This window comes from Labrus bergylta, chromosome 14, assembly GCF_963930695.1.
Source record: "Labrus bergylta chromosome 14, fLabBer1.1, whole genome shotgun sequence".
NCBI classification, from domain to species: domain Eukaryota; kingdom Metazoa; phylum Chordata; class Actinopteri; order Labriformes; family Labridae; genus Labrus; species Labrus bergylta.
The window spans coordinates 16,859,648-16,886,194 of NC_089208.1; the positions used below are offsets into that span (position 1 = coordinate 16,859,648).

A 26,547-nucleotide genomic window follows, 5' to 3' on the forward strand; every position below is an offset into this window, starting at 1 on the left:
TATTTTCTATGTTAGTCACAAAAAAACCAGCATGGGACGTAGAAATATTAAAATTACTTTATTACAGATGATTCTTTATCCAGTAGCCCTCTTCCAACAAAAAATAGTAATTACAAACAAAATATTACATTTATCCCCTAAACTTTGTTTCTGAATTGATTTTATACATTTTAAATCACTTTTTCATCTGCAAGGAATAGCTTTTTTCTCTTCTGCTATGCGACATTCATCTTTTTTTCACAATCTATACAATTTAATACAGTTTAATACAGGTCTCTGGACTAAGAGGAATAAAACAGCAAGATCCACCAAATGACAGGGAAGAGAAAGGGAATACTGATAAACTGACTGTACAGAGATGTGACCCTGCCTCCCACCTTCTTTCAGCCAATGGCAGCTCTTTGGGGGGAGGGGGGGTCACAGCAGACTCTTTGATCTGTTCAATCACTTGTGCAATCAGTGCAACTGATCCAGTTCAAAGTGACCAAGGTCTAAAGCTAGACTCTGCCCCGACTGCCTGCAAAACACCCGGTTGTTCTAGTAAACAAGGAAGTAGGTTTGAATAAAATTTGCCACAGGTTTGGCCTTCTGTAGACATAATATGGAACATAAAATAACCCTTTCTAAAATAAAAGGAAATAAAACACTAAACTGGAAAAACAGGTTCATAAAAGATGTGGGGTACAACTTCATACTGGCTGCAGAGACAAGTGAGACCACCACATACTGTGTTTTTCTTTTCTGTTTCAGAACTAGGCCATGAAATCCAGATGAGTATAAGTTCTGAGTGCATGGTGGTACGATCTATAAAGGCAAACACTTGAGTTAAGTGTGATGACTTTGTGTGTAAAACCACAGGGGGGCAAAGGTTTCATAAATCAGAAATAAAAGTCCAAATAGTGGACCCCACAACACCTAAGAGGAACCATTTGTAAATGTCAAACAGCCTTATTTACTCTTGTGCAAGAATTTAGAAACAGTTTCAGGTTGCCAAGTGTGCTGAATATTGTTAATGCAGCCAAATATTTTTTTTTAGATTTTGTATATTTTTCTAAGGTCTTCTTAAAACGATGAAAAAAAACCTAAATAGACATATTGATTCTTCTTTATCATGTTTCATCATAATGTCAGTAATGGCCAGTGCAAAAGCAGAGGCTACACTTAACTACATTTGAAATGTGCAAAAATCGTCCTCATTCAGTATTCAAGAAACTGTTGCATTACTCAAGGCAATCCAAACCGACGTTGTGTAGTTATTGTTCGTTAAAGGAATATCTTTAACATGTTTGTGAATTCACAGCTGCGAGGAAGACTGTGAAAACCCAGCGGCCGATAATCTAACGTTCCTGTGAGCACCACTGATCTAAAACAATGTCACTGTGTCGGCATAACAACAGGTTAATTTGTCTCTGATTTGTCGATTAGATGTCCATATTTTCAACTTCAAAATATACAATATTAACAGGTTTACTGTACATTCCACCTCTGACACTCATAATGCACAATCTCTGCATTTCACAATAAGACTTCCACCGTAATCTCTATTTCACTATAATCCTTCTTTTGCAATAGATTTATATAATATTACATAAATATATTTTCTGTACTTCTTTACTTTCACTTGAAGAGCTCTTCCCATGTCGATCAGGGAGGAGGCGATGACCACACAGTGCTCACAAAGGGGAGGACACAAAGCTGGAGGGGAGGAGGGAATCACTGGTCAGAACGCCACATGGGGGAGCGACCCGGGGGTGAGACAGAGCGGGGTGTCAGTAGGGAGGAAGGTTGCAGGGACATGGCAGTGGAGATCACAGCATCACTGCCCATCAGCTGACACATACAGAGGCCACCCACCAGCAGAGGGCGAGCAGCTGCTCTTTCTGCTTCCTGTTCACTGGCTCCATGAAATTCTCTTTTGTAAATCAAAACATCACACACAGATGTTTGTAGTTATCTGAGATGGATACTGTCGCACGGATTGTGTTGCTCACTTACAGCCAACTAGGCTAACTACTGCTAAGTGTGCTATATCCCATTTTTCACATAATTTACCAACTTACATGCATTCATTATCCAAGTGTCTAAAGGGACAAACTCTTCCCTGTGGAATAAAATCTTATTTTTTTATATTAATGTGTGTGTGTGTGTGTGTGTGTGTGTGTGTTTGTGTGTCTGTGTGTGAGAAACATTGCCACATAACTCCTGCTGTTGCAAAGCACTACTAGAGGATTCTCGAGGTAGGTGGACAGGCATGGTTAGAGAGTTTCACCAACAGATACATCACCAAATTCGACCAAGAAATGACTGCAAACGAGGGGCGGGAGAACACCAGTTTTGAAAGCATTCAAGCAAATGTGGGCTTCTGGAAGCTAAACCCGCCCCTTAGTGAAGGTGCTGGACTAATAGGTGTACAGTATTCCTTCGGTTAGCCGTCCATTGGACGGGTGAGAGTGAAAGGGCAGAGACCTGTGGAAACGCAAGAGCTAAGCCAACTACACTGAGTATGCTTTTTTTTGATTCTGCAACGCATGCATCTATTTGGCCACAATTTACTGACTCAACCTGAATCTCTGGAAAAAAATCTCTTTGATGATTGGCATTGATGACAAACTCTGCACTTTTACCATTGGCATCTTTGGCATTGACATACGTATTGTTTTTTTTTAGGTAGATTTTCTCTCAACTGTAGGATATACTTCTGAAAAAAGTCATTCAGGCTGGAATGAAAACTTGTCTTAAAAGTATTCATTATTGTATTCAGCCATCTCTGTGCTGTGACTTTATGTTGACATTATGATACCCAACGATACTCACTTACAACAACCTTCTTTCTTTTTCTTTTTCCCTCTCTAGACTTCTGCTCTTCGATCATCAGAGCCCTAAACACCACCTGCCCTCTCCTCTTCCTGTTACATTTCACTTAAAGATTAATGTCATTAAACTTTCCTTCAATAAAAGATGATATGCTTAACTCTATAGGGCACACTATCTAATGTCATTCTTAAAATAGCATACTGAATGCATATTTTCCCATAATGCACCTCAATGGGCTATTGCATTTAAAATAGCATACTGCAAACAAAGGACTACAAACCTCTGGTAGTTGTTACAATCATTACTCTGGGTCTATGGCAACACGAACTAACATGGCAAATATATACACATGGAAAAGCATTGCAGGCTGCTTTAAAAAATGACACTATAGCACTGTGGCATGCCTTCTACGGCTGTCAGCTATCTGGGATTTGGCCTCAAGCCCTTTGGGTTTCCACAGACTGCTGCTAGCACTCATGGAAGAGACTGAAAGTGGTGATGGTAAATCCAGTGTTAACACTTTTTTAAGATTAACTGTTGGAAACAACGAGTGTGAGTGAAGCATGTGTGGTGCGTACATGGTGTGTGATCGTGTGTCGATTTCACTTGAAGACAACCAACGTGTCGTGCGTAAGGTAAGCGTGTGTTCTAGGTGTAAGACAGGTGGGATCCGTTGGAGATCTGAGAGGTGATGCTGGCGCTCCTGCTCATGCCCTGTTCATTCCTCCCCCCTGCTGACGTCCTCCTCATAGCCTGCGGGCTGTTCCTCACCCCTCCTGCGCCTGCTCCACTCCCCCTCTGACTCCCTCCTCCAGGGTGGTGGAGGCTCCAGGGAGGCGGGCCCCCGGCCAGCATGGGATGACCCCAGGGCTGCTGTGAGCTGGAGCCCCCCTGGTGGTGATGACTGTGGTGGCCACCACCACCACCAACTCCTCCTCCTCCTCCGGGCCAGTGGCCTCCCCCCTGAGCCCCCTGGCCTCCTCCTCCACCTCCTCCCCCCCAGCCTCCCTGGGAATCAGGGGCCAGGTTAGTGAGCACCATGTTGCTAAAGCCCAGGCGCATGGACTCTGAGTCAAAGGCTTCAATCTCTCGAGCCTGGCGCTCCAACAGGGAGCGGATTCTCTCCAGACGCTCGTTCTGTAGGGCTAGCATCTCCTCCTCAATCTGGGGGGGTAAACACACAGACTAATGAACTCAAATTCATTTGAACTGAAAGTGCAAAAAATACAACTGCTACTTGACTAGAGGGCAACTGATTTTAAAGTTTCTGGTTAAAGGAACAAAATTTAGCAACTCAACTTAATCCTTGATATTTTTGAGGAAGACAAGGACGTATTTTTCCAGCAATTAAATTATAAAAACAATTATAAAAAGAACATCTGAAGACATTCACAACTCTTAAACTAAGACGCCTCTATAAGAAGGGTGCATGTTATGCCCACTCAAAGGGAGATTACGATCTTTCTTACTTTCTGCTCCAGCAGGGCCCTCCGCAGAGATACCCTCTGCTCCAGATCCCTCCTCTCCTTGTCATGCTGAGCGTCTGTCTGCATCTTGATCTTGCTCTGGTACGCGTTGAGCAGCTCCAGCTCCTGCTGCAGCTGCATCCTCAGAACCTGACACTCCCCTTCTTGAGCCTCGTCCAACCGCAGCTGAGGGCACGTAAGCAAAAGAGACAGAAAAAGTCAAAGAGAGACAAATAACACATCTTTCTCTGGGAGACATACTCCTGTAGGCTGTTTGTAAATTTGTAAATGGTCTGGATAGACTGCAAGACGGAGGTTTGTTTTTGGCTGGATGTCAATGACTTGCAGATTTATTTGATGTTTAAAAACAAAACTACAGAAACTAACTGACTTTCATGTGTGCCACGAGACTTGATTGTTCATCAACTGAGAATGATTGACTAATATATCACCATTATGACATCCTCTAACACAATTACAGACGACTTTTAATGGTTTATTTTTGTTTAATTAAACAACTTTTGTTTGGCATGCAAAGGGGCAATATCCGAAAAATATAAGTTTAATATATAAAAAGTCTAATATAAAGTTTTAGAGGAAAAACCTTTGATTTTCACAGAGTAGATTTCAAATGTTTGGTTGAATCTCAGTCTTGATTACATATCCCTAAATCACACATTTCCAGATTTTAGTGATAAGAAAAACAAGTTTAATGAGTATGTTTTTAAACTGCTGCTATATGAAAGACTAGAATGTGTGAAGTTTTTGCGTTGAGTAACATACTCAAACTGGTGCTCATAACTCTAAACAATCCGAGCGCTAATCTAAAGTGAGTTAAAAAATAGATCAGGCCAAACGAGGACATTTTCATATTTATATTACACAATAAAAATAAACTTATTGAAATAATGCCTCATAATCTTTTTAGACCCTCTCTTAGGGTACTCACAGCCTGCGTGGAAAGCATTTCATTGATGGAGTGGTCGTACTGCTCAGCCAGGATGGCCAGCTTCCTGGTTTGCTCCTCTTTCAGCCTCTTGAGCACGGCCTTGTGCTCAGACTTGGGCGTGGTCTCCAGCAGGTGGTTCCTGAGGGCCTTGTACTGCCTGGTCTGGGTTTTACAAGTCTCCTGGAACTGCTTCTTAATCTGGAGCTCCTTGGACTGGAGAGGACAAAGTAAAGACACAAAATGAGTAGTGAAGGGGCTCAGTGTTTGGAAGTCTCTGTAGTAGGGTACGTTACAGATCTGCATTCCTGTGTCTCTCCACCTTGAGGCTCTTGGGCTGCTGTCGAACCTCCATGACATGCTTCCGCCTCAGCTCCCTCTCCCTCCTCTTGTTGTACTCCAGCTGGTTGGTGAGTTCAGTCTGGTGCTGGGTTCTGATCAGCTCTGCCCTCGCCTTCTGAATCGTCCCCAAGTGCCTGAACTCCAGCTCCTGCATCGATTCGTGATGCCTGAGCAGCATGGCATGCTCCAGGTCCTTCTGTGTCTGCCGTTTGTTCAGCTCCTGGAAAAAAATGTTGGGTGACAGCAGTCAAGCAGAAGAAATCTTACTTTAAAGTAGTAGATGCTGGTGGCTGATTATCTCCGTGCGTATAGATACCTCTCTGGCCAGATCCTGCTCCACATTGTGTCTGGCAATAAGGATCCTGCGTTTGAACCGCCGACACTCCAGCTCCAGGTACTGCCTCTGTCTCCTCAGCAGGTTAGCCTCCTCCTCTGCCTGGGATGTGACACAATGTTGCATAACAATAACTCCTCTAAACACTGACAGAAGACGACAGATATCAAGTTTGTGGACAAATATGTTCAGCTCTGTGTTGTATCAGCATTAGATCTTGGTGCCTTCTGTGTGGGAATACTCTGACCTGGAAGTGTTGGATGTTCTCTTTCTGCTTGGACAGCCACTCTTGCTTCTCTTTTTTGGGAGTCGACTGGTTCTCACTCAGTTCCTTTCAAAAATAAAGTGCATTTTATTTTCATCATACAAGGGCACTGTTGTTTCTTGGCTTATAAAATACAACAGTTTGTCAGCATGTTGACATTTAAAAACACAGAATCTATAGAATGAGTGCTATTTTATATATCGTTTTGGTAATTAAACTGAAAGTAACATTTGACACACTGAAGCTTCAAGCTCTTTCTTTCATGTATGATGTCTGAGATAATGTTGAGATGAGCTGAATCAATTGATTGATCCGTCAATTGAGAAAAAAATATTTTTGCAAACTGAATGATTGAATCCGTTTTCTTTTTTTTTTTCAGGCAAACAAAAGTTTTTTAGCTCCAGTCAATCAGACAATTTGCTGCACTTCTTAATGTTCTTTCTGCTGCTTATGGTCAAATCAATTGATGAAAATGAATAGAATTAGTGTTTTCACATATTACAAACAAATAGATTCTCAGAAAAAACACTTAATTGGATGACATGTTTCTGATACAAAGGGATTGTGTTGGAGATGTGTTTAAAACAGAAGAGCATTACCTCTTTCAGCTGCTCCTTGCGTAGTTTATACTCTCGCTTCTGGGACTCCAGGAAGCTGCTGAGCTCCTTCTTCTGCTGAACCTGGATGTGCTGCTGGAACTTCTTCTCATCGTTGCTAAATGTCTTCAACTAAAAAGGTTAAGTAAAGACAGTAACAACACATACTTCAATTGAGGAAAAACGCATAAAAACTGATAACAGTACATGTCAGTCCTACTCTAAGTTAATACAGGGACAGTAAATCACTGTATGTCATCTCAGAATCAATATTCTGTTGTTGATTTTTTTCCTGAATTCTTTCTCCACATACGTCCTTGTCCAGGGCCGCCTGGTGTTTCTTGAGGAGCTTCTCCATCTCCTGGGTGAAGTTGTTCCTCTGACCCTCCAGCTCCTTGTCCAGCCTCAGTCTGTGCTCGTCCATCTCTCCTTTCAGCTTGTTCTCCAGCCCCATCAGGTGCTTCTGATGCTGCCGCCTCATGCGTTTGTACCCCGACATCTGCTCCCGCAGCTCAGAGTCCTGCTCGTGTTCCTGCATCTCACGGGTTACCTGCAGAAGAGAATCGGCACAGTCCATTCAGACGCAGATATGTATGAAAAAAATGGGGGGCGGGGGAGGGATGGTTAAATGTATAGAACTTTTCACAGTCTTCTAGTCAAAACATGAAGCACAAATAATCTGACCATTTCTGTAAAACAACTACTAATAAAATGAAATGAGTAAAGTGTCGTGGAGGAGACAGAAGTTGTGTTCTCACGAGTGACGCTGTGCGGATGGTGGCAAAGTGCTCTCTGTTACGGTAGTGCTTCCTTGGTGCCTGAGCTGGTGTCGGCTGAGGCTCAGAGGGTTCGCTGGTGGCTGCCTGCTCCTCAGAGAAACTCTCCTCTTCCTCCTGGAGACAGCAGAATTAACAAATTATTTAGTTACAGGGTTTCACATTACACATCAGTAACAAAAGAAACATTATAGGCATAGAGGGGATAGAGATAGAGAGCTCAAGAGGACAAGACAGGACAGAGGAGAATCAGGAAGATTCAGCTTTCTTACAGTTCAATGTGCCTTTATCAACACTTTGGAAAGCAAACTGGACATTCATGTTATCACAAACCACAACTGTTGTCTTAACTGTTGTTTTCTTTTAATTTGAATCAATCAACATGTTCGGGTTTTGTAGAAATCATAGACAAAGTCAGGTCCCTAAACAGACTGACATGTTGAGAAGCATAGTCCACAGAAGGAAAGAGATTATCCCAACCTAACGTGTATCATCTTTTGATTCTGCAATCAGTCAGGATAAACCTAAACATTCGATTATTTAGATGAATTGAAATTTGGTCAACCTATCTATTGTGGATAGATTTTTTAGTTATGAAAAAAATATATAACTTAAAAGCATTCACTCATTTCAGCTTCTAAAATCTGACTTATTGCATCTGTGAAGTATTATGTTAACACAAAGACTAAACATTGAAGTTTGAGTTTGACTTTTTAGGTAAAAGAAGAGTAAAAAAAGATGCGGGCCCTGGGTACTCATTACAGACATTTTGCACTATTCTTCTTCTTTCTAAAATAACCGTTTTAGTGTGAAAATGCACTGATTAAATTACACTGAGGAAGTAGTCCATTCATTTAGTTTTTTAAATTATATCAATCTGTTGACATTTAAGATATAGAATGACCACAAGTTGTCACATTTGATAAAAAAGAGGCTGAAATAATTTGACATTTAGTGTAGTATGGTTCAGTCAGAACAATCATTTGAAACTACATTTCCCAGACTGGGGTGGAAAAAGCAGTACGTGAATGTCTGCGTCACTTCACCCACCGGTTTGAGGTGTATGACGGAGCTGTTGGACATGACCGTGTGGTCTCCTTCCATCAGGTCCAGCTCACTGCGGCTGTCCTGCGCTGCTTCGTTCAGACTGTTGACAGAGCTGCTCTGTGAGCTGGCGCTGATGGACATGCTGGGGATGGACTGATTACTGCCCACACTGTTCACTGTTCCTGTTCGACCTCCGCCCGGCTCCAGCTCCTGCAGGGACGGCGGGAGGAGCAGATATAGAAAGAGACAGGGGGGGAGGGAGGGAGAGAGAGAGCGAGAGGGAACAAGAGAAGGAACAAAACACACAAAGAGACATGCATACAAACCAATGCATGCTGGGTTATTTTCTCTCCTTGGTCCAATTCCATGACAATTGCATATGTTTTTCTGCGCTAAAATATCCTCCATAAATCTGATTCTTAGAACTATAAACTTCTGCAAACCTCCTCTCCATCCTGGGTCTCTGCTGTGGGTCCGTTGTGGGCCTCCTGGAGGAGGATCTTCTTCATTTTACGGTACTGCAAGTTGTCCAGCTCTCGTACTGCATCCTTGGTCCTCTGAATGAGATCCATCAGCACCGAGTCTGGACGTTCACGCTGAAGAAATGCATGCTGATTGAGAGATAAAAAAGACAAACCATTAAGAAAAGAGCACTCACAGTTTGACAGGAAATGAACACCAGAAAAGGTTTTGACATTGTGAGATGCAGAATCAGGCAGAAAACAAATCATTATAACTTACAACTTACAGAGTGTTAAATGTTATATCTAAAGAAAGAACCCTCATGATTAGCACAGTGTTCACAAATTAAGAATTTGATGCTTAAATGCTATAAATATTCGGTCCTGAATTTGATCTACAAGGTGCTGGTTGGTTCGTACAGGAAGCTGCAGAAAGAAAGGCCAGTATGGAAGTAAGAGAGCCTCTCACTAATAGTTCCCGTTTATAAAGCTTTTTTATTTAATACTGCTATCGTTTTGTTAGCCTCTATGATGTTTTATCAATTAGTTTGTAGTGCATCAAAAGATTTGGTGTGTACATTGGTGTGGCAAACGATTGAGGTAGACTGATGGCTTTAGATGCAAAATGTAAATTGTATGATTTCTTAGTGGGTTTTTTTAAATGGTACTGTTTGGCTGACATATGAATTATTTTCAATCCTGAATTTTCTTTTTAGTGAACCTTTGCCTTTGTACTCTGAAGTCACCTGCTATATGGTTCTGCATTGAGTTCAGGAATCTTGTGTTGTAGATTTGGTCTGGTACATGCTAGTGTTGCTAGTATAATATGCTGATTGATTGGGCTTGTGTGCTCTTAACAAATGCTGCCGTCAATTTATTTAAATTTTTTATTTTAGTAAGTAAGTTAAGTTTATTTATATAGCACCTTTCAAGAGCAGATATCGCAAAGTACTTCACGATAAAGGATTTTAATGCTCAATCATTTTGAAAACATCAAAAATTGGTGATACAGAGCAAGAGTAGTTTGTGGAATGTTTTCTTTTCATTGGATAGTTTGCCGTCTACTTCATGAGACAGTTGGATGTGCCAACACCTTTAAAACGATGCTTGATTACAGAAAACGGAACACTTCTATGAGTAAGCTATCAGTACATTTTTTTGTGTGTATAATTGTTTTTGTGTTTTGGTTCTTAACCATAAGAGCACTTTGAGATACCAATTAGATGCAGTTATCGTGAACAATAACTCTTCATTTTATTGAAGAACATGTGTTGTTTTGAAACTTGACATTTAAAAAAGGTATATAGAGTGGAGTGCTACCATACCCAAAGGACAAATTCCATTAGCAATGGTGAGTCCATTAGCGGGCTAAGTGACAGCTGCTCAGTTACTTAACCATGGACACTGAAGTCACGTCACTACAGTAATTATATCTGTGTTTTTTTCTACCCAAACCGAGCTTTGTGTGTACTTGTGTGTCTACATGTTCTGCATGTGTGTTTGTGTGTGTGTGTGTGTGTGTGTGTGTGTGTGTGTGTGTGTGTGTGTGTGTGCATGAATCCGGATGGAGAGGATTAGTGAATGAAAATAGAAGCTTATGGGGGACAGAACAGAGCAAAGAGGAAACATCAGAGAGAGATTTATCACCAGAGGACTTTGTCAGTCTCCCATCTTAACACACTGACCCTGCATCACATGTGGACTGTGTGTGCATGCACTTACACCCAGCATGTCATCCGAATGTGGCCTGTCCTGGGGGATTTTCTGAAGGCAAGATTCGATAAAGTTTCTAAAGTAATCCGTCCTGAAAGAGAGATCGTACGACACAGTGTCGAAACAAGACAGAGACCAGAAGTCTACAACAACCAAATATTATTGAAGGTGCAACACAGGGAGCATAATTACAACTATGTTTTGAAAAGAAGAGCTTTAAACAGGTACAAAAGTATCTTACGTATTTGTATTCTCATGCAAATAATTTTTTTTCTGGTGTGTGTGTGTGTGTGTATCATCTCACCATTCACTGGATTGCAGTGTAGGGCTTTCATTCTGCGCTATGTGGTATAAGGCACTCATTGCATTCATGTTAAACAAGGGAGGCTTCCTCTCCGCTGAAAGACAAACAATTCATACTCATTACTCAGTTAACCCAAACATCAATGATAGTCAAAGAGCATGACTTTCATTAATGCAGCCACCCAGATTTGTCTTTGTATTAAAGTTCAGTCCATCAGTTAGGCAACGATCACAGCAAAGTATATTACATTATTATATATACACACATGTACTGTCACCCACCTAATTCTATACAGGTAATCCCTAAGGACCAGATATCCACCTTCCCATCATATTGACCCTCATCCATAGCTAGAATCACCTCCGGTGCCATCCTGAAAGAAGAGGTGCAGAAGGAGAAGGGGGCAGAGAAAGAACAAAAGTTGTTTTTCTTATAAAAAGAGACATCTTACTCAATGACACACAGTCACCATTGTCTCTGTAAGTGCTCAACACAGGTGATGGTACCTCGCATCATCGTCACTTTAATCCTTAAAATGTAATAAGTGCATATTTTATGACTCAATTAAGCAGTTTCACGCCAACATAGATAACATCATAACAGCTAAAGACAGAGGATCTAAATACATCATCACACAGCTTTTTAATAGAAATGTGTAAATATTTTTAGTCCAATGCCATTTTATGAAGCTCATTTGGAGGCTTTTCATAAAGTCAGCATTTCATTCAGCTACGCTTTTCTTTTTCAGTGCTCGCTCACCAATATGGCGTTCCTACAAAGGAGTTGGCAGGCGAGGCGATGGAGGCAGAGCCGAAGTCTGCCAGTTTGACCAGCCCCGGCTCCGTCAGCAGAATGTTACCTGCCTTCACATCCCTATAAGAGAGAGAGAAACCATATGTTGGTTTGTGTTTGAAAGAGAGAGAGAGAGAGAGAGCAGGGGGGAGGGAATGTGAGAGATGTAGTGTTTATTATAAGCTTTTCTCACCTGTGGATCATGTTGTGGGAATGAAGGTAGGCCAACCCCTGCAGAGCACCATGTGTTATGGCAGCAATCTCTACTTCTTGTAGAGGTTTTTTATGAACTAAAAGAGGGAACACAAAAATGGAGCAGGAATGACATTAAGCTGGAGAGGTCACAAAGTAGTTCACGGTTTTTTTTTTCTTTGAGGCTAGACAGTCACCTCCTCTCTTTGAGGAGGGTCAAATATGTTTGACACCGATGACATGATAAGAAGTTGATGTACCCCTCAGGGTTTCAACAGTAAAACCTTTAACCTGCATTCTTTCTAGCTGCCAGCAGGGGGAAGCAGACTGGCTGCAGGAGAGGTCTGATTGCATACTGCATCAGTTCATAGGAAAAAGAGCCTATCTCTCACTTGGCAAATTACCTCAGTAAATGCTTTCCTGATAAGTTCATGGTTTCATGGTCTCAGATGTTGCGCAATACAGCTTGATTTTCATTTTAAATCATTATCACAAACTAGATATTTATGCCACGTATGCTTCATGCCTGGCTACCTTGACAAGTTGCCAGAAAGGAAGAAAACATTTTCTTTATACTATGATGACATTCTAAGGAGCTGGCTTTTAAAAGATTTTTAAATGTTTCAGTCCACTCCTTCGACACAGTCTTTTGTTTGACACAAGACACGGGCTCACCTTCAAGCAGATCAGAAGCTGAACCAAGACAGTACTCCATCACCAGCTGAAAAAAGCAAAAAAAAATCAAAAAAAAATCTAAAAAGTTAGAAAATAATAATTAATGTAACTTCATTTAGACAATCTGTCACTTACCCATGCTGTGTGTTCGCGGAGGTAACAACCTTTGTACTCTATACTGTTCGGGTGTCGGATCCTCTGGAGAAACTTCACCTCCTTTATGATGTCCTGCCATTTCTGCGAGGGGAAAAACAGGATGACAGTGAGCGTGTGTGATTAGGCACAAGATTTCTGTCAGTGTAAACAAGGGGCAAGGTGGCTCTCTTCACAGATTATGTGTAATCTGATTAGAGCTAATCTGAAATCATGAGCAGAGTAAACTACATCTGGGATAACAGCAGTGAAAGTGAACATAAAGGGAAGACAATGATGACACCACAAAGTCAGACTCACTGAAATGAAGATGAGTAACTGAATTCTGCTTTGTGGGGAAGTAGGTTCTTTGTTTTCTCTGGCTGTCATGTTCAGATTTTAAATATGTGAAGTAAATATTAATAGATGATGTTAGCATTTATGAACTGTTGCTAATAATTGATATAGACGGTGCTTTCTGCACTGGCGGCGCCTATTTTCATTGCAAAACTAAAGTACAGTAGTTTGTTCAGTGCTCAGCGCCCTCTGCGCAAGATGTTTTTTGTCGCAGCACTCTAAGGACAATATTCCTATACTTTGTTCTCATGTTTTCTTGGTGATATTTCCTTGAATAAAGGAAAATATTAAACACATGGAGCTAATAAAACTGACAAAACAATTACGACAGAGGGAAGAAGAAGTCAATTTATGTAACCTAGCAACAATGAGCGCCAGTGAGAAGCACTGTGAAACTGAGGTTTTGGACGCTGCCGGTGCAAAAAAGCGCTGGCTATGGACACAGGCCCATATGAAGGCCTCAAGATCCTTCACTGCTGGTTTGTTGCACACAAACAGAGGTAACACCTGTTTTTTGTTAGAGCGTAACATTACCTTAAATAAAAAACTAAACATATCTCAGGGTTTTGATTTTGTTGGACACATTTGAGTTAATTCAAGTGCACACCTAAACAAAATATTGTATAGGGTGACTTGAAGCATTTTAAATTCAATCATTTTTAAATTTTCCAAACAAGCTCATGTGTGTTTTTCCTATTCCGTTTAAAAAATGTTTTACTAACACAAACATAATTCTGGTCTCACCTCATTGGACTGTTTGCCACTGTAGGACATCTTTTTAATTGCCACCACCTCATTGGTGCGCACATCTCGTGCCTGTGAGACACAACAGATAACACACATGTTAAGTGCACACAAAAAACATTACATCTTTTTTTTTTTTTTTTACAAATTTGATCAAATCATTAATTTATCCACAGACTTTTACTTTAGTTTCTTTTAAAAGATAAGTTCAAGTGCATTTCTCTATTTTTCAATTCAATGTGAACACATACAAAGTAGACGGCGCCGAAGCTGCCATGGCCGATCTCTCGGAGGTCAGAATAAAGCTTCTCTGGGTCTTCTTTGAAGAAAAGCTCTGCCACCTCCGGATCCTTCAGACTGCCTGCCCTTACAGAGGAGGGCATCCTGGTTAATGTAGTCCCTTATCACCCACGCAAAGGGGAAGGGACTATCTGGGTGCTGAGCAATGCCAAAGCAGCTGAAGATTCATCTGCAGTAGTGGATGGGCCTAAGGAACCAGCACATGAGCACCTGAGACGGGACAAGCAAAGACAGAAAGACAGAAGTGTTACAGATAAGGTACAAATATCTTGATTTTCCAAAATATGACATTCCCCAATGTTTTTTGGGGGTCTTTTTTGTGCCTTTATTGTAGAGGGAGGACAGTGGATAGAGTTGGAAATCAGGGAGAGAGAGTGGGGAATGACATGCGGAAAAGGAGCCAACTGTCCGATTTGAACCCGGGCTGCCCGCTAGGAGGGCTATAGCCTCCGCACATTGGTCATGCAAACTAACCACTAGGCTACCTGCACACCCAGAAAAAGTTCAGACTTGACAAGAAAAGAAACCTCTGCAAACATTAGTCTTGCCTCACAAAATCCCATCTAAGTTTGCACCTTTATCCAATCAAACCCCTATATGAACATACATTTGTTTTGCCAATTCCAGACGTTAAAAGTTAGGCATAAAGTTTACAGTATCCTTGTTACCTAGAACACTATTCATCTATGCTCACCAAACATCCTGTATGTTGATCTACACAAATACCCCTATCCACAAGATATAACACAATTGGCAAAAAAAAAACCACACATGTAAGAAATATTGACTTACTTGGTGGGATTTAAAATCAAACCAACTAAAGAAGGAACAAAGTTTTTTCAAAAGGAGGCCAGGAGCTCCTTAAGTATTTTGAAAACATTGCCTTTAGCCACTAGTCACACCTTCAAGTGCTGACCATGATAGAATCTACCAATTGCAGAGTCATCACAAGTGCATCAGTTCAGACTGCCTCAGCAATTACTGCAAATGTTCAAGCAACTGGAACGACTGGGTAATGTAAATATCCCAGCTTGCGGATTGATTTCATGTCCAGTGCTACGAGGCGACCAACAGGAATGAGGAGTGAGCCTCATTGGATGATCAATTAGAGGACCTGGGGTTACATTTGACAGAGAACTCTAAATGTGATGAATCATTTTTTTTCCTTCTTCATTAATGTAACATGCATGTTAAGAGTCATGTACTGGTGTTCCCCACACAGACTTAACTTCATGGGTTAAAATGGTGAATTTGGCCAACAAAAAGTTTGCCATTTTGACAATCACACATGCTCTGTAGAGAAACAATGTTCATTATGTCTGTGCTGTACATATTCTGAATGTTATTGGACCTCTCTTCTTTAATGTAGACGTACTTGATGCTGTTGTCTTGTAAATTAGTTGGTGCTGTTGTATTTTGGTGACTTGGCAACTTTTTCTTTGATTGTTTTCTGTACTGTGCTACGTCACTGTGAAGCCTCCTCCACATGCACAATACACACAATTGCTGATTAAAAGATTCAAGTAAGAGTTCAGATTTGTGCAACTATTAAAACATTATTAAAAGTCAACATCGTCTTTTGGGGAGATTATACATTAAAAGGTCCCATATTATGCTTTTTCTGGTTTTATATGCTCTTTAGTGTGTTTTCCAAGTGTCCTGTGCATGTTTAGGCACATCTATGTGCAGAAATTCAAAGTCCGCGGAAACGCGGCTTCTCCTACGTCCTCCTGTTAACTGCAGCATTAGCCGCATGTAACGCTCGGTTCTAGCCCCCCTCGATAAAAATTTGTCAGTGTGACGTCTTGTCAGTGTGATAATATCACTGATCTAAGCCCATTGGCTCATTGTGGCAAACCCTGCAGCTCATGTTGCACGCCCATTAACTTCTGTAGCACGCCCACGATATGCCGTAGCACAGTAGTGCTAAGGTGCTAATGTTTATGCTCCCCTCGGACGGAGCCAAAGTGGCTGCATTCCTAATATGGTAAAAGAGGCGGGACATTTCCGAGAACCGCGCTGAGCGACTGACCAATTAGACCGACAGGCCGACCAATCAGAGCGGACTTGGCACACGTGGGGACCCTGAACGTGGGCACTTCAGAGCCTTAGAGAGAGAGTCAGAAGCGAGCCGGTGCATGGAGCGGCAGTACATGAAAACAGACACTTTTTTGGAAGTTTAGCTATTGTGAACATACTTTAGTAGGTACATACTTTAGGTAGGTAGTAGGTACATTAAATATACAAACCCCAAAAAGGGCATAATATGGGCTCTTTAAATTGTTCCCCTTGTGTGTGTGTGTGTGTGTGTGTGTGTGACCAGACTCATGATGTGCACACTGAGCTCAGTTCACTCTGCTAAAATCTCTATGACCCTGTTGAGGTTTTTCCTCAGGATTTGCTCTAGAGACAGTGTGTTATATCAGGTTTCATGCAAATACGCAGTATCTGTGAACTACCTGCATTTGATAATGTATAAGTAGCACTGCTGAGATGTACTGTCATCACTTGGTTTTAGGTTTTGATCGCCTGTTTGTTTTTTTTCCATTGTAGTGTTTCAGGTCAATAACGGACTCACAGTTACTCAACTAGACACCAAGGCCCAATGATCCTGAATATACTCTTATTTTGTCAGGATGAGATACATGTGACATTCTGGCTTAATGCATTTAACCCCCTGACAATGTTCAGCTTATGCTTGATTATATGCAGGTTAGACATTCACACCTGGAAGCAGCCCAGTGTTACCTGGCTGGTCTGTTGGTTACTTAAGTGAGTGGCTCTGCTTCAGCATTTGGGGGGTTCGGGGACATAGTTCTAACACAATTTTGCTTTAATAAACATAAAGAGTTGTGAAAATACTATTCCATTGAAAGTGAGTGTTCCAGGGATCAAACACTGGGTTTCAAGATCTGCATTAGTTCCAAACAAGAGGTACACAAAAAGACAACCATCAGCATGCTGCCTTAAAGTATCTCTCACATTTTTAAACCTTTATCTTGACCTTGTCTTCAGACAATATGGAACTGGTGGGTTAACCTGTGCCCTTTCCTAACACCACATCTTTTTACCTTTATGGTCATATAAATGCTCAGAGGTTCAATTTACTGGTTCTTCTTTTAGCTTATCTTTAGAAAACATCAACTCTAACCGATATTATCAGCAACTCCTGGTGTACCAAAACTCCACTGATAACTGAATGTCACAAGGTTTGTCTCGCTCAAAAAGCCAGCCAGCTGACCGAGAAAAACAATCGAGGGGAAAAAAGTATTTCACTAAGACACATAGCTCTCAAGTAAAACAAACATATCTTAGTAGAGAGAAGCTTACAAGTGCTGCTGGGAACAAACTTCAGTCACACTAACAGAGATCCAGTCTGTTTTCTTTTAATCTGGTTTTACTGAACAAAGAGTGATTCACATTTTGTCTAATTCTGTCATAATGCTTGCAGCATTATTAGATAAGCACTGTAGTGCATAACACTTGGCTGCTAAATGTTTCCAACCACACCAAAAGTTGACTGCTCGAGGGAACGAGGGCCTAGGATCCGAGTTGAATGCAGAAAGCAGGACAGGTTAAGGGAACTGTACAGGTAACACTTCATGTTTAGGTGTAATGCTGCACAGTTGATTAAAATGTTGAAATTGCAATATGCCCACGGGCTACAATGAAGTTTCTTTAACTAACTAAGATGCTGTTGTTTATTGATTTTATAATTTTTTAAGATTTATTTTCCCTTTATTGGATAACACAGTGGATTGAGTAGGAAACCAGGGAGAGGGGAATGACTTGCAGGAAAAGGAGCCACAGGCCGGACTGGAACTCGGGCCGACTACTTGAAGACTAGAGTCTCCGTATATGTGGCACGACCTAACAGCTAGGCCATCTGCGCCCCAAGAACATTCATTTATTTGATGCAAAAAACAATCATTTCCACCTAGTAGAATTTCAAGGGTTCGTTCTGTGAAAATGAATTCAATAAGTACGGTGGGTCCATCGTGCAGCCCTTGTTCAGGTGTACGAATGTTTCTCTTACACTGAGTTAATGAAAGCTATTCCTGTAAAAACAATTTTCTCTAAAATGACTGATTTTCTAGCAGGACAATGATCTTAGCTGTCTACTTTGTGGAAGAACGGATCAAAAGAAGAGAATGCTGGCAGAGTTTTTGGAAAGAGAAAAAGCTGAACTGGTCAAAAGTGTACAAAAACCCACACAAAGAAAAGTCAATCTGACTTTAAAGGCAGTGAACGGAGAACATTAGTGTTAGGCTAGTCAAGAAAGTTTTCTTTATGTGTTGAAACCTGACTAACAAAACATTTCTCAACAGAGAGACCAAGATCAACTTCTTGAAATATGACTTGTTTCATCTTTATAACAATTTGTAAAAAATCTGTGTAGTTAAATCAAAGGTTAACATTGAAATATTTGACATTGAGTTTATTGACAGAACCCTCCTCATATTTGAGACCATTAATCATTCATGAACAATGGCTTGAGGTTTGGGTGTTTTTTTTTTTTTTTTGTGTGTGAAAGGCAGAAAAGGCTTGAGTGTAATGTTGACAAAGTAAAATCACTGCTGTACTCTAAATGATTAATTTCCAGGCACAGACAATACGGACTGTCCCCGCACCAAAAATAGCCTGATGCATTGACAGAGCCTGAACATCAGCAGCACCAACAAAACTATGTCAGTGGAACTCCGCTCTCAAAGCGGTTTGGCCTTTACGAAAGACCTATAAGAGATTTCTGAACCTAACATGTGACTGTACTTCCTCCTCATTACTCAACTTGATTCAGCACATTGATTCACTCACATCAAATCACAAGCTAGGTTAGTAAAAGGAAAGTTATTACATAAGTGATTAGTTGATTATACACTGTAGACAAAATAGAGACATCCATGTTAGCCCTCTAACAGTGGTATTAAATCTGCTAAATATTCGGCGTCTCAGGAGGATGTTGCTGATAACTGTAGGAAATGACCGTGTTTTCCATTAGCAGTCCAAACAGTGGCGATTCTAGGGTTTGTTGGGGGGCCCTAGGCAAAAGTTATTTCAGGGGCCCTCCGACTAGCGCGCAGCAGGGCAACGAGATGGGGCCACCTTACAGGAGGTTTCTTACTGTCATTGCAAAATTTGCTAATTTTGGGTTGCTGCTTTGGTCCAAAGTTTGTCAGCCCTCTGGGGCCCCCCTAATGATCTGGGGCCCCAAGCTGTTGCCTGCCTTGCCTGTTGACAACCAGTGTATAGTATTACATCCTGTAATTCACGCATCACTTTGTTTCCTTTGTGATCATGACAGCCTTTACAATATAAAAGAACACAAGTTGAACTCTCATCGCAGGAAAAAGAAGAACAGGAGCCAATAACACAAACAAAGGCTCAGCATTAACTAGTTAATCACACTTAATTAAGATCTTCAATTCATCTATTACATTTTTTTTTTTTTTTATCATGATTAATCGCATGCTATTTTTTGTCCCTTTAAACACACAGTGGATAAGCCTCCGCAGCGTCCCCCTGTAGTCGCAGTGATGGAAAAGAACGACACTGCTGCATCTTTGAATGTCTCATTTCACTTTTAAAAAACTACGAGTCAAAAGAAATATTCACCTAATCACAACAATCATTTCACTTTATTCCTACTAGCTGTTTTCAATTAGTTTTTGATCCTTAAACGGGTTTCTTTTTCCGCGGTTAAGTTAATGTCGTAACCTTCGATCTACCAGAAGGTCCTCAGTTTATTTCAAAAATAAAAGTAGGGTTGAAGTCAAATAGCCATATATCGTTTTACCATCGCGATTATACGGACACGTGGAAATAGTCTGCAGGATGTGCGTTGTCAGTCAAGATGTTGCTAAGCACATCACGCCTCCACTTTTGTGTTCATTTTCTCGTTTCCATGAATAATCTACAACAAAAACCAGTCTGCTATCACTTCAGTAGTCAGAGAACTATGCCACTGTGCAGGCAGAGTCTGTTTGTCCCCTGCGTGTAAAATACAGGCTAAAGGCAACGCTACGATGAAAGAAGGGGCCAATTTAATCTTGTGTATAATTTGTGTAAAAAAATACAACATTAACAATCTCTAAATGTCAGTTTTTCCTACATCAGCTAGCCCTACTTTAAAGAGACTCTCTGGTCTAGGTGCCCCCTGACCCCTTGTTTCCCTGGACCTGTTCTGTCACCGTGGTTTAGTAATCTATACTAGCAGCAAACTGACAAAAAAATTCACTAAGAAAGAGTTCTAGATGAGAGGACAGTAACGGGCAAATTCCACCAGATGCACGTTCGGTCCGTCTCTGCTCCTTTACAGCAGCGGAGCAGATAGATTTTCATTTTATTCAATGTGTGTGCTTCCACTGGCTCCGCTTCTATTTTTGCCAGATGCCGTAGCATGGCACATCAATTTACCACAGGAAAGATCGAGCGGGATGGGAAGTCAGACACCGATATAACATTGAAAACCTCTGGTTTATTTTCAGAATAAAACACTCTGTTTTGACAGTTCAGAACAATGACTATATGTGTGGTTTTTTTGTGTTTTAAATGGTTTTATACAACATATTATCTTGTGACGTCGCAAGTGAATCTTTAAAATACCGCGGGAATTCCTTTGTCTCTGCACTTCAGCTGATGGCAGCCTGTGGGGTGTTGACGTACGAGGGTGCACAGAGCCGTAACGGACCGGAGTGGACGGGCAATGCACACGTATCTGGTGGTGGAAGTTCTGGGTACAAATAGAATTTTGCACACAAAGAAAACATATGGTGGTGTAAGAATCTTGAAATGATAGACTGGACTTCATGATGTGCACACACAGCTTATAAGTAAGAACAGTGTGTTCAAAAAATTTATCGAAAGTCCTTTTTTTTTTTTTTTTTTAATTCAGTGTTCAAGAAAAGGGATTCTCATTGACCATATTTTCTGATTTCACTCTCCTGTAAAAACCACCTCATGAAAGAAAGAAGCCCAATGAAGAGGCAACCACTACACAACGCTGTGGAGGGATATCACAGAGAGGATGAGAGAAAGAGAAATGGAGTGGGACAATAAATAATCAAATAGTGTATTGATCCTGATAGTGAAATTCTCCTCACAGCGCATGGTCAGCTACAGAGGAGAGCAACCCAGAGAAATCCTATACTGTCTGCTGGACTTTCTAAATGCAGAGAAAGACTGCCAGAAATATATCCAAAAGATCTCAGGAAAAGCTCATTGCAGCCGTTCTCTTATGAGTTTAAATCAATAAAAACTCAAAAAAATCATTCCGATAATTAACCAGACCGCCATGTGACCATTTTTGCCTTAAGCAGACAATCCCAGGTCTTACTTTTACGAGCCACAGCTACATTTTGCACATGCTTTTGCTCTAAACACGAAATATGCTACTTGATACAGACTTTTAAATTTCCTTCAGTAAGATGCTAAATGCTGTATTGCTAAATTATTCAGAGAAGGAACACACTGAGCTGATACATCTTATTCAATGCTATCAGCCAGATGGAAATGCTAAACATCAAATATTTCCTATACTCGGAACGTCTGTAAAAATGTGCACATGTCCCAGACTTTGCATGTTTCATTTTCATGACCTACATGTGCACTGTTGTTGAAATAGCTATCACACGATGTTTCTATCCTCTTAGAAGGAGGGTGGGGTGACCATGCTCCTGCTCCTGCTTCCAAGACTGATTACAGATTGTGGTTTTTGACTGAGGGGAGGAAGTGAAAGCTCTCTAGCTAACCCATGTCAACAACAACACATCCCGATTTATGATACTGCTATAGAAATGACGGTGGCAGAGGAGAGGAATGGAGAGACCAAACACTAAGAGGATTTGAAAACATCCTATTTCCCTCACATGAGCTCCATTTGCACTTTGCCTGTTAGGATAAATGTCATAAGCATCAACAATCACAGCATAGTGAGTGAATGCACATGAGACAGAATCATTCAGATTGTTTAAAGCATCGGTTCATCTCCAAAGATGATTGAAATTTGAGACAGCAGCACCTGATGAAGATCAAGTGATTGAAGCTTTCATATGCATGATGCATCCTTTACTTAAAAAAAAAAAAGGCAGACCTTCACGACTGGGATGATTTTAAATGACTTTATCCTTTGAGTCATCTGTCAATCGACTGAAAGAAGAAATATTTTTTTATGTTCCTCTTTCCTGATACATCTTCATGCTCTCAGTCTGACTCATCAAATATGGTGGTTACTAAATGTTTTCACTCTCAATCAAAGATCCTCAGCAGATGCTCGGCAACGCATCTCAAAGAAGCGGACCCTGGCTTTCTTACATCACTTTGTAAACTGCTATTAATATGAAGATGCTGTCACTGTTGTGGTGCTTTCACATTAGCACAAAACCCATGAAATCTTCCCGAAATGTTCAGGTTGGGCTGCATGTGTGAACTTCCAACGGCCATATTTTTCACTCCGACTTTACCCTGGCTGACTTTGTCCCCGACAGCCCCCTCAATTTTTTTTTTTTTGCGTCAAGTCAGGGTGCGCTGATGTGATCATGCAGAAATAGATATTATGGAAAATCCACCACAAGTCAGAGTGAAGGGGTGGTGAAGTTTCTATCCTGCAACTGGTGCACGACCATAGAATGCATTAACTGGTGCAACCTCCATGCACATTATGTAATTGCTTATTATTTTCTGTCGCCAGTATGTTCTTCTCCACTCTTTTGGCAATATTATGATTGTGTCGAACTACACAGCACTGAATAAATTAATTACAGCGCCAGAATCTGTTGCTTCAGCTGACACTTCCATGTCATGTCTTGCCTCCTGAGATGCCATATACATCAGACAGAGACTGTCTTCCAGGTGCATGTGTGAACAGACAACAAAGAAGGATTGCAAGGCAATCTGTCGGATTTTTTTTTCGAAGATTTTTGGGAATACATATGTGAAAGCGGCTTCAGTCAGGTTGGTGAACAAAGATGAAACATGTGGACAATTGGGATTCATGAGAACATTAATACAATCAAAGGACAGTAGAAATTAGATGGGAAACATGAATAAGATCGATTGCATTCTGTCACTGCATATTTCTAATCAATAAATGAAGTTATGGTGGCTGTACTGCATTGGATCATATTGTTGAACCAGCACTTGTTCTGCAGTGGCTGACAGTCACTGACTGACTTAGATGTAGACTTTAGCAAGAGGAGAAGGCTTTGCTCCAGTGTCTAATCCATTTTTCCTGGGAGACACTTAAATCCATTATGCAGTAGCAGCCCATATCCAGACCCCCTGATATAACACCGACACAAAGGAGCACACAACTTTACGTTGGCTTTTTTGCATCAAGATGCTCACAGTAAACACAAACTGCATACCTCTCATCATCAGCAGCAAGCAGTCACTCCTTGAAAGTAAAGAATGGGAGCTGTGAACACACGTTTGTTCTCATGCAGCTATATAACTGAACACATGACAGGTGTTAACATCAGCATAGGTTACAGAAAATAAAGGTGAGCGGGGGTGTGCAGCCTAGCAGAGATCTGTAAGATCAGAGTGAAAGGACAAGTCGTACTTGCATTTCAGATCTAGCCTATTGGCTGCATATTATAACATGGACACTGTGTTCATCACGTCCTAAAAAAAACACCAACAACGATAGGTGGGCTGCTCCTGCTGCAGAGCATATTTGACAGCATCGTTACAAATGGTACATACAAGGTACATCATGTGTAGGTGTTTTGGTTGGTGTTTTTTTTCGAGCCAGAATAAAACCTAGACATCAAAGCTAATACATCACAACCAGACAGACAGAGCACGCAGCGTCCTGGTGAAAGTTGTGCGATTTAAAACATATTCATAGTGTTAGTTTAAAAATCATTGTTTGGCTGATCCACAGTCATGCATAATAAGTTAAAAAAAAAAAAGGGCGAAGAGCTGAAGAGTGGCTTTGCTGAGAGATAGCTGCTGTTACGCAATATCAACACAGAGAAAACTGAGGAATGCAAACTCACGTCAGTGCACACACACACACACACACACACACACACACACACACACACACACACACACACAAAAACATCCATCAGCAGCAGATTGACGCGAGCTGTGCATGTCGCTTACACAATGATTATCACCATGGTTTGACTAATGCTGCTTGTAAACACAATGGCACTGCATGCACGACAGACACAGACACAGACAGGAGACTTCACCAATGTCACCTACCGTCACACAGCTAAAGCTTCTCACACAGCTATATACGGGTTCATGGTGTCCCTCCAACAGATATGAGCAAAACTTCCGAAAACAAGACACACAATCCACAAGCCGAGTTATGAACGTACAGCCAACACCGGACAAAAAAAAAAAACAGAAACGAGGGAGTGGCACTGTAGTTGCATAAAGCGGATTAGCAAGCTAGTATAGCCAGCTAACGCTTTTTTAGTAAAGCAATGTGTTACCCCAATGTCTCCCAACAAAAAACCCCCAAATCACTCACTATGCAGCTCGCTAGTCGTACATTGACATTATTTGTGGATGTCTTAAAACAACAACACCCTTGTGCATACGAAGAGTTCACTTCAAGTTGTTCGGTAATCTGGTGTTGAAAAAAATAAATAAATAAAAAATCTGTCGATGTGACAGCAACTTAAAAGTTAGCAGGCGGAATAACACAACCCTTATTTATGAAGCTTGCCTCGCAAGCTTTAATAACGTTTTGGGGGAAAAGAAGCTTCAAAACAGTGAAGTTATCATCAGCTCAACTCACCGGGTTCAAACACCGAGTCCTCGGTGTGGGCTGGAGCCGCGGAGAAGAGTGACTTGAGGGGCTAAAAAAAAAAAATCACAGACGAGGCAATCCAGAGAAATCAAAGTGTTATAGCTGGTAAGTTAGCACTGCAAAGTCGCCACTATAAAGGACAATATTGCCCCCCCCCCTCCCTCCAGTATACTGACTACAACTAGCGTATTTGTTCACCGCTGTTTTCTACATGCATGCTCGCTTGGATGCATGGATAATATACGTCAACGTGATGCCCAGCGGACCTGACTTTGACGACTGTCTCTCCCGACTCAACTAACACACAGGCTACTAGCGAGCTAGCTTGCTAACGGGAGACAAGGGAGCTAGCAAAGTTTCTCTTTTTCAATCGGCAGTTTCCCGAAAAATGGCGGCGGGAGGAGGAGGAGGGGGGGGGAGAATCACCTCCCTTTCATGGTTGAGGAATCAGGGAGCCAAGTGCATCGAGTAATACTTAAGTCAGAGCAGTGCAGTCGTCTTTAACTGGGGGGGGGGGAGTGGGCAGTTTTTTTTCTTTTTTGTTGGAGAGTCCTGTTGTTGTTGTTGTTGTTGTTGTTGCTGCTGCTGCTGTCCAGGTGTGTCCTACTGGGTCAATGCTGTGCCCTCCCTTATCTCAGAGTTTTTTTGGGAGCTTTGCTGTAGGCTACCGTGCAACAACCGCAGGGAACCATGGAGGGAACCATGCAGGAATTAAACCCTGAAGAGTAACCAAGTGTTGGACATTTCTCTCTTCACCTCCTGTGTGTGTTTATTTGACCTTCTGCTCTCTGTCACTGAGCTCCTAACCTGATTAACAGTTGCACTTCTACTATAAATAACCCTCCCTGTAAGTGACAGACAGTGACTAAAATGTGTTATTTATCCTCAGACAATGACACATTTTCTCAAGCTGTCAAGTGGGGTCAGTAACATTTTGACTGTCAGGTCACCTGATCTTGTTCTTGTCTAGTACCATGAGTGGGAGTGGGGTTTAAACCACAGCACACTCTTTCAGTATTGTAAACAGTCTTCGTTGTGCGCTGGAAAATAAATCTTGATCATCTGGTGGAAACATTAGTTTGTACTTGGAAGCTGTGTAAAAAAAAATCTAATCTGTAGTCTACAACTCCTCCGATAAATTGTACAACTTATTATATGGTTGTATTAATGTAATGGTTTAACAGAATAGTGGACAAGTCCAGATGCTTGATGATGCAACACATACTTTCAAGGAGGTTTATCACCTCAACACTCAGTGCCCAAATAGCTGATACATTTCCATTTGTGACACATCATGTTTTGTTTACATCAGGGGCGCATACAAGTAGCCATGTGTGCAGCTGTAGCCTCTGTTTATCTCATGTTTATATAAACACTGTTCATTTTAATGGACTCGTACTCGCATGAAAAAAAACAACAACTTGTTATAACATCAGTACAAACGTGACACCACATCTCAAAGGATTAGCCATGTAGGTGTAATCTGCATCAAGAGAATATAAAGGATGTATGCACTGTGCATG

General features: G+C 41.2%; 1 protein-coding gene across 2 annotated transcripts; it reads right to left on the reverse strand.

Annotated features, from left to right (window-relative positions):
- Positions 1-42: 42 nt before the first annotated feature.
- LOC109991726 (serine/threonine-protein kinase TAO1) lies at positions 43-25,434 on the reverse strand. Of its 2 annotated transcripts, none has more exons than XM_020644078.3 (21): positions 25,013-25,434; positions 14,208-14,466; positions 13,957-14,028; positions 12,859-12,960; positions 12,724-12,769; positions 12,050-12,146; positions 11,824-11,937; positions 11,346-11,437; positions 11,065-11,158; positions 10,770-10,851; positions 9,030-9,197; positions 8,590-8,796; positions 7,522-7,656; positions 7,077-7,313; positions 6,767-6,895; positions 6,150-6,233; positions 5,885-6,004; positions 5,549-5,788; positions 5,230-5,442; positions 4,284-4,466; positions 43-3,978 (listed from the first exon to the last, which is right to left on the reverse strand). In XM_020644078.3, the coding sequence occupies exons 2-21, from the start codon at positions 14,337-14,339 to the stop codon at positions 3,463-3,465; spliced, it is 3,063 nt and encodes a 1,020-aa protein (XP_020499734.1). In that variant the 5' UTR covers positions 14,340-14,466; positions 25,013-25,434; the 3' UTR covers positions 43-3,462. The 2 variants fall into 2 exon arrangements, with proteins under 2 accessions (XP_020499734.1, XP_020499735.1); XM_020644079.3 differs by lacking the exon at positions 25,013-25,434 and adding an exon at positions 24,469-24,914.
- Positions 25,435-26,547: the final 1,113 nt, after the last annotated feature.